This window comes from Heterocephalus glaber, unplaced genomic scaffold (assembly GCF_053883595.1).
Source record: "Heterocephalus glaber isolate CG9 unplaced genomic scaffold, H.glaber_assembly_v1.0 deba00001757, whole genome shotgun sequence".
NCBI lineage: Eukaryota > Metazoa > Chordata > Mammalia > Rodentia > Bathyergidae > Heterocephalus > Heterocephalus glaber.
This window is the reverse complement of record NW_028258454.1, coordinates 1,268,370-1,280,484: the sequence shown is the minus strand read 5'-3', so window position 1 is coordinate 1,280,484 and position 12,115 is coordinate 1,268,370. Positions and strand designations below refer to the sequence as shown.

The window sequence follows — 12,115 nt, the reverse complement described above, 5'->3', positions numbered from 1 at the left end:
TTTCTCCTTTAAGTTAATTTTCCCAGGTATTTTGTCACAGTAATGGAGAGCCAATACAATAGTAACAGTTTTTTTGTTTGTTTGCCTGTTTTTAGTAATAACAGTTTTTAAATCCAAAAATGAGGTGATGACTCTAGCACCATCTCCCAAGGAGTTACTGGTATAGGTCACTCAGTGGTCTTCTCTTTTGCTGTGATTTTTAGGGAGTTTAAAAAAATTTTTATTGAAAGATGCTAATTGTAGATGTTTGTATGATTCTATGTAATATTTTGGTTCATTTAAACATTGTATATTCTTTTTTTTTGGTACCAGGAATTGAACTCGGGTCCTTGCGCTTGCAAGGCAGGCAGTAGAACCACTAGCTAAATCCCTGGCCCTCATTTAAACATTGTATATTGATCTCTACTTAGAATACTTAGGTTATTTATCTCAAACATTTATCATTTCTTTGTGATAAGAATTTTCGAAAGTCCTCTCTTCTAGCTGTTTTGAGTTTATAATACAATGTTGTTTACTGGAAGCACCTTCTTGTCTGGCTATGACTTTGTATTCTTTCTTTTTTATGACTTTGTATTCTTTAAGCAGTTTCTTCCCATCCCCTTTTCCCCCTCCCCAGCTGTGGTAGCTACCCAATATTCTGCTCACTGGTTTTAAGAACTAAGCTAGAAAGAAGATTTTTCAAGTTGTTGTCATTTCCTTGAGAACCTGGTGAAAATTGTGAGTCCTTATGCTGTAGAACTTTGTGCAGTAAGCAGAATTTTGTTTTAGATATCAGGTAGTGGATATCTTTTAGGTTAAGGGCCCATTCTTTCTAGAATTTGATTGGGATGGGAAACAAAAAGGTATCAATTAGGGAAAGTAAAAAGGAGAAGAAATTTTACTTCATGTCTTTTGTGTGATTCAGTAGAGCAAACTAATTTTCACAAATTGCACAAGAGACTTTATTTTTTTGAGACAGTCTCATTATATGTAGTTCAGATTGCCCCTGAACTCACTATGTAGCCTACACTGGCCTTGAGCTCATGGCAGTCCTCCTGCTTCAGCCTCCCAAGTGCTGGGATTACAGCACAAGAAATTTTAAAGGCAAAATAATCCAAGACTTTCTTGGTGTGGTGGCCCATGCCTGTAATTCCAGCATTCCGGAGTTTGAGGCAGGAGGATCGCTGTGAGTTTTAGGCCAGCCTAGGCTACAGAGTTGAGTTCAGGGTCAGCCTGAACTACAAAGACCTTGTCTCAAAAAACAAAAACAAAAGCAAAAAGACCAGGAAAAAAAAAAAAGACCAAAAAACCCCCAAAACTTTGCTTTGCAGGTCTCCACTCCTCATCTGTCCTTTCTCCTGTACATTCTGTTGGGAGAGTCTCTATGTTGTGTGGGTTGCTCTTGAGCCCTTCTGAACCTTTTGCAGGCATGTTGTATTTTGTTCCTTCTCAGTGTCTCAGGGAATCCTCTCAAAACTAACAGATCTACATCTTCTTTGTTTAAACCCCATCTCCTCCTCCTCCTCCTCCTCCACCTCCCCCCCCTCCCCCCTCCCCCCCCTTCTCTTCCCCCTCCTTTGTCTTGTGATGTAGTCCAGCTGGGCTTGAAATAACTGTGTAGCCTAGAGTGTCCTCAAAATTGCCATGATCCTCTTGCCTCAGCCTCCCAAAGTGCTGGGATTACAGGCATGTCCTACCATTCCTGGCTGCCTGTTCCACATTTTAACCTTCAGAGCATAACGCTGGGTTCCACAAACCCATCCCTTACTTTTCTACTGAAAATTTTTACTTTAGTGTTATAGTAGCCGGCTGTGCATCTCTGTACCTTTGCCTGAGGGATACAGGAAACAATGTTTGTGTTTACTCACTTAGTACAATGCAACGCAAAGTATGTGCATATGTGCAAAAGTGTCAAACCAGAATTTACACCCCCCCCTTACACTCCACCTGACAGGTTTTGTTTATGTTTACCTGAGCAGCACAGAGGATATAATACACCCACATCACTCTAAGATTTTTTTTTTGTATGGGGGATTGAGCTCAGGACCTTGCGCATGTGAGGCAGGTGGCGGCAGCACTGAGCTAAATCCCTGGCCCTCTAAGATTTGTTTTTTTAAAGTTTTCTTTTAATTTTTCTGGCAGAAGTAGTCCAATTCAGTACAATGACACATGAAAAACCAGATTTGCAAGTTTTGGGGGAGGTCAAATGAATCATCAGATTACTCATGCATAGATGATGAAGATGATCCTTTATGGTAAAATACATGTTTTCATAACAGAAGAGTGGTGTGGGTGTATGATGATGGTGACTTTGACATTGGCTTTTTGAGCCAAAGTTCCTGTGACAGTGAAATGGAACAAGAATCAGCTGATACAGACACAGGGAATTAAGACCTCCATGATTCAGATAATAAAGAAAATACCAATTTGAGTACATATTTGACTAGCCGAAATGTTGCAAAATGGTCTTGCAACCAAAAGGAACAATCCAGTGTTAGAACTAGGTCCGAAAATATAGTGAAGGTCTTGGCAGGGGCGAAACCTATGGGACAGAATGACGGTACTGCCATTCAATGTTGGAAGTTGTAACAGCTACAAGATGCAACTGGGTGTGGTGCTGCACTTGGGAGGCTGAGGCAGGAGGATCACCACAAGTTTGAGGCCAGCCTGAACTACATAGTAAGACCCTGTCTCAAAAAAACAAAACAAGAAATGCTGCAAGATCCTGTGAAATGCACAGATTCTGAAATACAATTAAAACATTTTATATGCACCAGTAGCCATATTCAAAAATGTATTTATTATGACACCTCACTAGCTGAAGGGAAAGCATTTATAAGTTTGCTGTACTTAGCAGGGATTTCTCATGGTAATCACAGGAATGTAAAAGACTTATGGAAAAGTGATGGGTCAAAATATGGCATAAAAATTTATGCCCTTGTAGATGCAAAGACTTTTTTTTTGAGGCGATAAAACAGTTTTAATGTCCATTAATATGTTATACAAAAAAGCCCCTAGAAATACAATTTTTTTTAGTTTAGAAATTCTGAAACTCAGCCATCAAGTCCTTATTTGTATAATAAGCTGAGTGATGTTGCGAACAGACTTACTGCTCCCATCTCCCAAATTAATCGGAATGTGACATTCAACAACCAGTTTCCAATTGATATTACCTTTGCTAACAGCAGAAGTTGAAGCGTAGGAACTTACTCAGGAACGAAGCAGAAATTCCAAAGGAAATCTTGCAATTTCAAGACAGAGAATTGTATAGTACAATCTTTGGATTTCAGAAAGATTTACGCTGGCCTTGTATATGGCAAAGAATAACAAACTGGTACTGCTGATGTCAACACTACACCATGGTGGAAATATTGATAGGAAAACCTTGGCAAAATGGAAGCCTGAGACAGAAACTTTCCTCAACAAAACCAAAGGTGGAGTAGATGTTGTTGATGAGTTATGCAGCAATTACGATGTCACTCGAAACACAAAGCATTGGCTAATGATTGTGTTTTACTCAATCCTAAACATGTAGCATAGTTTGATAGTTTATAAAGAAAATAACAAGTGCAAAATACCATGGAGAAATTTTCATAGAAGATTGGGACTGGAACTCATGAGATCGTTCACAGCAGAGGAAAAACAAAATGTTTCTGCCCAGGGAATCATGCAAAAAAAAAAAAATTGTGGAGCACACTCGTGAGCTAACAGGTGAACAGGCAGGCATAGCATCCCAAAGACCTACTACAACAACAGGAAAACCAAAAAGATGTCAACTTTGCCTTACAAGAAAGGACAGGAAATCAAAATGTGCTATCAGTGTAAACTATACTTGTATATGGACCATGCAGTTTTCATGTGTGAAAACTGTGTGGGTGTGACAGCTATTTCTGTGGTAGACTTTTATGTTTATAGAGTAATTCACGTAGGGTTGTTGTTGTTTTCTTATTTAGTTACTGGGGATTGAACTCTGGACCTTTTGATTGGGAGGCAGGCGGAACCACTGAGCTAAATCCCCAGCCCACACATACATTTTTATTTCTGATGTTATCTCTTAGGTTTTGTAAGCGGGTAAACAGCTAATGTGAAAACGTTGATGTCTATTCTAAACACACAATACATATTAATAGTTTAATGCTTTATTTTATTGATATTTTTCTTGTTATCTATACATTGCATCATACAATAAGAACCCCCTGACAAAACCGTAAGACAAGCAAGATGTTAAGTATGTCCTACAAAAAGACCAGGAAAGTAAAACACGTGCTGTCAGTATAAGCGATAAGTGTGTATGGAACGTGCTGTTGCTATGTGTGAAGACTACCTTAGGTGTGATAATTGAAGTAAAAAATTTTTTTTGGTACAGTGCTATTGGTATTTTCATTGTAGTTCATATAGGAATTTATTTCTGTTGATATTTTTCAGACTTTGTACACCAAAAAAGTCAGTGTTGAAAATTTTGATGCTTTTTTATAAACAATAAATATTAAAAATTCAATACTTTATTTTTGTGATTTTTTTTTTGTTAAGTACTCATTGTTTAATGTAATAAAACTCAAAATTAAAATTGACTCATCAATAGAAATAGTCTAAAGAATAAACATGGTGTGACACACCCATGTTACCCATGTTTATGCAAAACTCTCTATGACAAAATTTGTGTTATGCTGCATGGGAGTAGGCTGTTCTCCATCTCTGTGAACCTGAATAATCCAATTATTATTATAATTTCTTTCTGCCTTTTTTTTTTTTTTTGGTACCGGGGATCGAACTCAGGTCCTTGCGCTTGCGCAGCAGGTGGCAAAACCACTGAGCTAAATCCCCGGCTCCTCTTTCTGCCTTTTTTTAAAAACTAGATTTCACTTTGTAGTTCATGCTGGCCTTGAACTCATTATATAGCCTGAAGTCACTGATCCTCCTGCCTCAACCTCTGGAGTGCCAGGATTACAGGTGTGTGCCACCATGCTTGGCTTCTGCTCTTTTGGGAGCTTTATTTATAGCATCTTGCACATTTCATAGTTCAGAACTTTTGAATGTCCAAAGCTCAGTTTATTCCCTGTACTTTGTCAGCATTTGCTTAGCAAAATAGAAAATTAAATTATGTAATTATAGCAGGTTAGTGATTCTTTCCCTTGTTAAACCACCCCCCCCCCTTTCCTTTTTGCAGTGATGGGCATCAAACCCAAGGCCTCTCGCATTCTAGGCAAGCACTCTACCACTAAGCCATACACCCAGACCTCCTGTTGAAGAATTTTACAGTTAATTGTAGGAAATAACTTAATGGTAATTTAGTAACTGCATCTTTTGAAATGTAGCTTTAAAGTACGTTTCATCTAAGATTATTTTCAGATACTTAGTGATAGGTCTCCCACCACCTCAGCAGCTATTATGTATAGTAGCTGCCCTCTTCCTATGGTGCCTTGCCCCCTCCCCTGTGTGACATCATGCCAAGATGGTTGCTCCCACCAAAGAACAAACCCTTCTTCCCAGCATGCCCCTGTTCCCACCTAGACAGTAACCTAATACTTGCTCACCTCCTACCACCTAGTGACATCACCGGCTCCTCCATTCCCTAGTCACTACCTCACTCAACCCCGCCTCAGCCCCTACAAGCCCCACCCCAGTCTCTATAAAAGACTCTCCCTGCCCCAGCCGTATTGCTTTTGTCTCTCCTTTGTTCAGAGACAGCCCGGCAGATCTATTCCCCTAATAAAGGCTTGTTGTGGCCTGGTCTGGTCTTGGTCTTCGGCCCTTTTACCTGACATTTAGATTAAAATAGATGGGCCAAATGAAGTTATGATTGCTTTAGAAATAATCTAGTATTGAAAAAACATGAAACTATAGCAAAGACAGGTTAATAAATTAGCAGTGGTAGGTGAGATGTCCTGAGCTTCCAGTATTAAGTTTAGTTGGTGCACAATAGCTTTGTTCAGTACTATTCTGTCTGAGGATAAAAGGCATGTGGGAAATAACAGGTTAATATTTGAAAACAGCTGATTTTCTTGTTGCACATATTTGTGTAGAGTTTATTGTGATTAATAAGCATATGGTGACTTGATATTTTGTTTTGGCAGGAAATAGCATCAGTTGTCTATATTACATTTACTTTAGTGCCTCTGAAAGAAGAGCTTCAAGAGGTATCAGAGAGTTTTTCATTTTTTTCCCCCTGAGGGTGGGGTGTTTTTTTTATTTTGTACTGGGGATCGAACTCGGGTCCTTGCCCTTTCAGGGCAGGCTGCAGAAGCACTGAGCTAAATCCCTGGCTCGCCTAAGGGTTTCTTTTTAATTGTGGCATTTGATTACTTCTAAATGACTCAGGGGAAGTTTATATTGGGACATGTTACTAGCTTTTTGTTGTTATTCTTTTAACAGTTTAAGAAAATGAAAGTTTCATTATTCAAGTAGAATAAAAGGTAAAGGACTTCTGTGAATATACTTTTTCTTGCAAAGAGAGAATTACTGACTTTAAAACTGTGAAAAGGTAGTTTATGATTCATTGTAAAGATTCATTTTTGTATTACACATTAATGTGTTTTTTTAGTTTTCTTGTCCTGTTTTGGGGTTTTGTTTTGTGGTACTGGGGATTGCTGACCTCTAGGGCCTTCCACCTATTCTGCAAATGCTCTACCAGTGAGCTACAGCCCCCCTCCCCCCTTTTCATTTTGGGACTATGTCTTGCCAAGTTGCCCAGGCTGGCCTCCTTAGATCTTCCTGCCTCGACCTCCCCAACAGCTTGTTACATGCATGAGTCAGCACACTGCTCTATTTGTCCTTCATATATTTGCTCTACTTTTGATGTGCTGTGTGTGGCCTTGAGGTGATCAGCCCTGGTGGAGGTGAGCACCCTGACTTCCAGTTGTGATAGGTCTCCCACCACCTCAGCAGCTATTATGTATAGTAGCTGCCCTCTTCCTATCCTGCCTTGCCCCCTCCCCTGTGTGACATCATGCCAAGATGGTTGCTCCCACCAAAGAATAAACCCTTCTTCCCAGCATGCCCCTGTTCCCGCCTAGAGAGTAACCTAATACTCGCTCACCTCCTACCACCTAGTGACATCACCGGCTCCTCCATTCCCTAGTCACTACCTCACTCAACCCCACCTCAGCCCCTACAAACCCCACCCCAGTCTCTATAAAAGACTCTCCCTGCCCCGGCCATATTGCTTTTGTCTCTCCTTTGTTCAGAGACAGCCCGGCAGATCTATTCCCCTAATAAAGGCTTGTTGTGGCCTGGTCTGGTCTTGGTCTTCGGCCCTTTTACCTGACAAGTTGGAACTGATTTCTGGGACCAGAGAAAAGCTTTGTGATTTGAAAGTGATCACTTCACAGTAGGCACTACCTTCAAGACTCCACATCTGACTTTAGCCACTTCTGAATAATAGTGGTATAATCCTATCACTTTTGATAACAGGGAAAGTTCTAAAATTTTCAGACTTCTCATAGCTCATCTTTTGGAAAAGTTGTTAGATATTATAGTGAAGGGGATAATTTAATTTCTTTTTTTTTTTTGATGTGTAAACAAGAATACCTTTGGATTGGGGAAGTGGAGAAGAAATGGAGTATAAAACTTTTCTTTTTAAAAATGTATATGTGTTTACTGGATGGGTGATGATATAAAAAGTGTAGGTGAGCCAGGTGTGGTGGTACACTCCTATAATCCTGTTACTCTAGAGGCTGGGGCAGGAGGAATCCAAGTTCAGGGCAGCCTAGACAACAGTATATAGCAAGCTTGAAGCCATCCTGGGCTATATTTTTAAGTTTTAGGCCAGCCTAGATTACAGACTGAGACCCTGTCTCAAAACAAACAAAACTAGAGAGAGAGGATAAGTGTAATATATCTATCTTCATCCCCTCTTTGGTTCCTTTGTTCTTTTTTTTTTTTTTCCTTTGTTCTTGTGTTCTCCTTAAAGGCAGCCATTCATAACAGTGGGTGTCGTTGCTCTCTCTTGAGGGAGACCTGGAACCCCGGAAAGCACCGACTTTTAAAGAAAGAAAAGGAGACAGCCTGGGGGAGGAACAGCAGTTTAATTCCTCTGGCACTATTCAACAATCACAAAGGAAAGAAGCAAGGCTTTTATACATGCAGGAAAGCAGTTTAGTTATTCTGGCTATTGTCTTTCTGATTTTCACCAGTGGGGAATTTTAATCTTTCAGATGAAGTCACAAATACAGAGATCTATAGATAAAACTTTTTTTTTTTTTGAGACAGGGACTCACTATGTAGTTGAGGCTAGCCTTGAACTCACTAAGTAACCCAGGCTGGCCTTGAAGTTGCCATCCTCTTGCCTCATTCTCCCCAGTGCTGGGATTACAGGTGCCCGGCACTGTGTCTGGTATTATTGTTTGTTTATTTTTGGTACTGGGGATTGAACACTGTGCTACATTCTCCAGTCCTTTTTTTATTTTTTATTTTGAGGCAGGAGTTTGCTAGATACTCAGTTCCCCAGCCTGGGCTCAAACTTTAATCCTCTCTCACCCTCTTAGTGTGCTAGGATTACAGACATGTGCCACCAGGCCTTGCGTGTGCTACTGTTTTTAACTTTATCTGTTCAATCAGTTAAGGAAAAGAAAAGTTATGCTCATTTTGTTCCTTTTGTAGCATTTTTTCATGTAGGTCCAAGTTTCAGGCCTAAATTATTTTTTCTTTTAAAAAATTTTATATTTTGAAATGGGTTGAACCACAAGTTGGGTATTTTTCTTCTATCAAAATTTTTATTTCATCCATTTGCAGTGGTAGTACTGAGCATTGAATTCAGGATCTTTTGTTCTTTGTATTCTGAGTCAGGGTCTTGTTATGAGATAGGGCCTCAGCCTCCTAAGTGCCTTCTGCTTCAGCTGAGTGCTGGGATTGCAGCATTTGCCACCACACCTGGCTGAATCCAGGATCATCTTTAAACATGCCAGGCGGGGGGTGAGGGGGGATTTAGCTCAGTGGTTATACCGCCTGCCTCGCAAGCGCAAGGTTCCTAGTTCGGTCCCCTGTACAAAAAAAAAAACATGCCAGGCAAGCGCTCAACCATTGTGCTACATCTCCACCCTTTTAAAAATTAACTGCTTTTAGATTTTGAAATTGGTTCTTACCAAGTTGCCCAGGCCAGACTCAACTTTTTTTTTTTGGTACCAGAGATTGAACTCTGGAGCTTGTGCTTGCGAGGCAGGTGGGAAAACCACTGAGCTGAATTCCCATCCCCAGACTCAACTTTTGATCCTCCTACCCCAGCTTCCCCAGTAGCTAGATTACTGGTTCACCACTATGCCCAAGAAAAAACATTTTTAACATGTCTTGGAAAGCAAGCCTACTGGCAACAAATCCTCTCAATTTATATTTATCTGAGAAAATCTTAATTTTACTTTAATTTTGAAGATAATTTCATTGAATATAGAATTCTAGGTTGGGCATTTATTTTTTTTTGAATACTATTTTCATTTCCTTGCCTGGATTCTGAGAAGAATCCTGTTTTTGTTTTTGTTTTTTTTAATCTTTGCTGTTCTATAGACAAAGTGACTTTTTCCCTTCTAACCTTAGGTGTGGGTAGTTTTTTTCTTTGAAGCAAAATATTTATGTGGGTTTTTTAAAAGGGTTATCCTGCTTGATGTTCTGTCCTGGATTTGTGGTTTGTTGCTCAGAGGCTCAGGCTGCACTTGAATTTGGGATCTTCAACCTGCCTCTGCATCCAGAGTAGAATCCTCCTGGGGTTAGAGGTATGTGCTGCTGTACCTTGGTTTTTTGTTTGTTTAATTTTTTTTAAAGACAGTGTTACAATGTTACTAGGTTTTAGGGTGCCGAAATCTCCTTCTGGAGGTGGTTTCTAGGCTCTTTCCATCCTGAGCAAAGAATTGGTTGAGACAAGCACAAACAGCAAAGTTTTATTTAAAGGTAGAAAAAGAAACAGGCTTTGCAGAGCTAGTTTGGGCCAAGTACATAAAAGTAGGAAAAGAAGTACACCCTGCAGGGTGAGAGCGGGCCACCATGAAAGAGAGAACGTAGTGGCCTCAAAATATTTTCTTAAAACTGAAAATAAAGCTGGGTATGGTGGCGCACACCTGTAATCCCAGTGCTTGGGAGGCTGAAGCAAACGGATCTTCACAAGTTTGACACCACCCTGTGCCACAAAGTGAGATCAAGGCCACCTTGAACTACACAGCAAGACTGTCTCCCAAAAAACGAGCAAACAAAAAAACTGAAGGGTTCACACCTTACCTTTAAATACAAGAGTCTTTGTGTGTCAATCACCTCTTGAGGGAGGTGATGCACATAAATTGAAGAAAGTTATCAAAGGAAAGTTCCAAATTGGCATGAAGAAAGAGTGACACGAATTTGGGAATTATTAAAGTAGTATTAGGAAGGAAGAGCTGATGCGTTACTTTGAATTAGTAATGAAATGGTTTGTTAAGTTGTTGTTTTCCATATGTTTGGAACAGTGTTTGTTATAGGGTTAAACTTGGCCAGGAGAATGGAGCATCCTCACGTTCAAATGAATCAGGCTGGGATCTTTAGTGAGATGCTCAGAGCGTGGGAATTAGTGGTAAAAGCAGTCAGTGCTTTTAGTTCCTTCTGCTTCTGTGTATTAAGAGCCCAAGGGCCTAAAATGACCGCAGGGAAGTTCAAAGCAAGTGCAGTATTTTATCAGTTATAAAATTCGGTTTGTTAATATTGAAACATTTTTTTTTTCAGCTCTTGGATAAGCACAAGAATACCGAAAGCATGGTGGAGCTTCTGGACTTGTATCACCTGGAGGATGAGGCTTACAGTAGCCTTGCTGAAGCCACAACTGAGCTCTACCAGTACTTACTGCAGCCGTTCAGAGACATGAGGGAACTTGCCATGCTGCGGCGACAGCAGATTAAGGTCAGATTTTCTTAAAGCCTAGGTAGTAGGCTGCTAACTTCATAGTTTTAGGCCTGGCTGGCCATGCATCTTAATTACTAAAGGAGCTTTACAACCCTTGAACAGATACCTACCTGGTCCTTATGCCTCAAAGGGCCTAGTTGGGGATAGCCTTAGCACCTCATTTTAAAGCATCCCCAAAAGTGATTGTGCTAAGTAGCTGAAATTGAGAACAGCCTAGAAAGTAACTGTTCTGTTTAGCACAAAATTGTAAATACTTGGAAGATCCCCATTTTCCCTTACTTCTACTTGTGTCTCCTTTTTAATGTTTGGGCCTCTGAGTACTTCTAGACTTTATCAAAAATTTGGGAACATTTCTTTTGGGAAGAGCTTGGCATGAAAGCTACAGTGGTTTAATGGTAGAGCTTTAAAATTCACATTTAGTTTTCATTTATGAAGAAGTATGTATTACATTTCCTGAGACAAGCCTTTTAGGGTTGGGTTTTATAGCTGGCCTTATCAGTGTTTCTCTGTTTCATCCACATGGAAGTGTTAATGAACTGGGACATTAACTTTGTTTTTGCCTAATGAGTTAAATTGGGACATAATGTAAGAATGTGTATTTGAGAAAATTTGTGATTACTGAGTTGTGATTGGAGGCAAGGTGAGTGGTATATTTGAAAAAGGAAGGTGGATGTATATGTCTATGCCAGCACAGAGGAGGCTGAGGCAGGAGGATTGTGAGTTTGAGGCCAGACTAGGCTGCATATAACCTGGAGTTATAAGGCAAGACATTGTCTCAAAAAGCAAAAGGAAGGAAGGATGAACAGAGGCTAAAGCATGTCTTTGTGTTCTTTCCAGTTTTTTTTTTTTTTGGTACCGGGGATCAAACTTGGGTCCTTCCGCTGAAACCACCTGCTTCGCAAGCCCAAGGTCCTGGAGTTCGATCCCCAGTACCAAAAAAAAAAAAAAAAAAATCCCCAGCCCTCCATTTCTTGATCCCCTTACCATTTGAGAAAGAACTGTCTCCCTACTTTCTATCTTTTATTTTTCTCTTTATTAATATTTTGAGTTTCTCAATAAGAGGAACTATGCAATATTTCAGCTTGTGTGTCTGGTTTACTTCACTTAACATCATTATTTATACTTTTGCTAACATTAATGTCGCAATTTATTCTAGTGGCATGTTATTTTCTTATGTCCAGGGGAAAAAAGGTTTGTGTTGAATTGATAGTGTGTAAAACATTTTCTGAGTACTATTTTGCAGTGATTTTAATCCAAATTGCTGCTGCTTCTCCATCTTGGAAAT

At 39.8% G+C, this 12,115-nt stretch overlaps 1 protein-coding gene across 2 annotated transcripts in view; it reads left to right on the top strand.

Moving 5' to 3' along the window:
* The window catches only part of Jmy (junction mediating and regulatory protein, p53 cofactor), a 111,181-nt gene that overhangs the window by 19,261 nt on the left and 79,805 nt on the right, over positions 1–12,115 (top strand). For both annotated transcript variants that reach the window (XM_021248539.2, XM_004870224.4), the window contains exon 2: positions 10,654–10,827. In XM_021248539.2, the coding sequence (XP_021104198.2) occupies positions 10,654–10,827 (174 nt within the window). The remainder of the gene's footprint in view (positions 1–10,653; positions 10,828–12,115) is intronic.